This window comes from Carlito syrichta, unplaced genomic scaffold, assembly GCF_000164805.1.
Source record: "Carlito syrichta isolate Samal-C Ts95f unplaced genomic scaffold, Tarsius_syrichta-2.0.1 Scaffold308004, whole genome shotgun sequence".
NCBI lineage: Eukaryota > Metazoa > Chordata > Mammalia > Primates > Tarsiidae > Carlito > Carlito syrichta.
Genome location: NW_007252100.1, coordinates 867,536 through 867,848, shown reverse-complemented (window position 1 = coordinate 867,848; position 313 = coordinate 867,536). Strand labels below are relative to the sequence as shown.

At 70.6% G+C, this 313-nt stretch overlaps 1 protein-coding gene across 1 annotated transcript in view; it reads right to left on the bottom strand.

The window, feature by feature from the left end:
- Positions 1-145: 145 nt before the first annotated feature.
- Positions 146-313, bottom strand: part of USP6NL (USP6 N-terminal like) — a 143,770-nt gene continuing 143,602 nt past the window's right edge. Inside the window, exon 15 of the mRNA XM_021715902.1 lies at positions 146-251. Coding sequence (XP_021571577.1) covers positions 146-251 — 106 coding nt within the window. The remainder of the gene's footprint in view (positions 252-313) is intronic.

The following is a 313-nucleotide window of genomic DNA, read 5'->3' as shown; positions in this document are numbered from 1 at the left end:
AGCGACGGGCAGCGACGGGCAGCCCAGGGGCGCCGCGCCCGCTCTGGGCCCGGGGGGACCGCCGAGGAAGGTCTGCGCGAAAACCCAACCGGGGCCAAGAGCAAGCTCAAGAGAAGACGACGACGGCTCGTGCCCCGGGTCTGGCTTAAAAGCGGCTTTTAAAGCGCTCCCTCAGGGCTCGTCCGCGCGTGCGCACAGGCGCCCAGAACCGCCGCCAAAAGACACGCACCCGACAACGGCCCCGAAAAGGCCTGCGCTACAGTTCGCGGCTGGGTGACGCCAGTCGAAACGGGGGGGCCCCGCGTGACGCCGC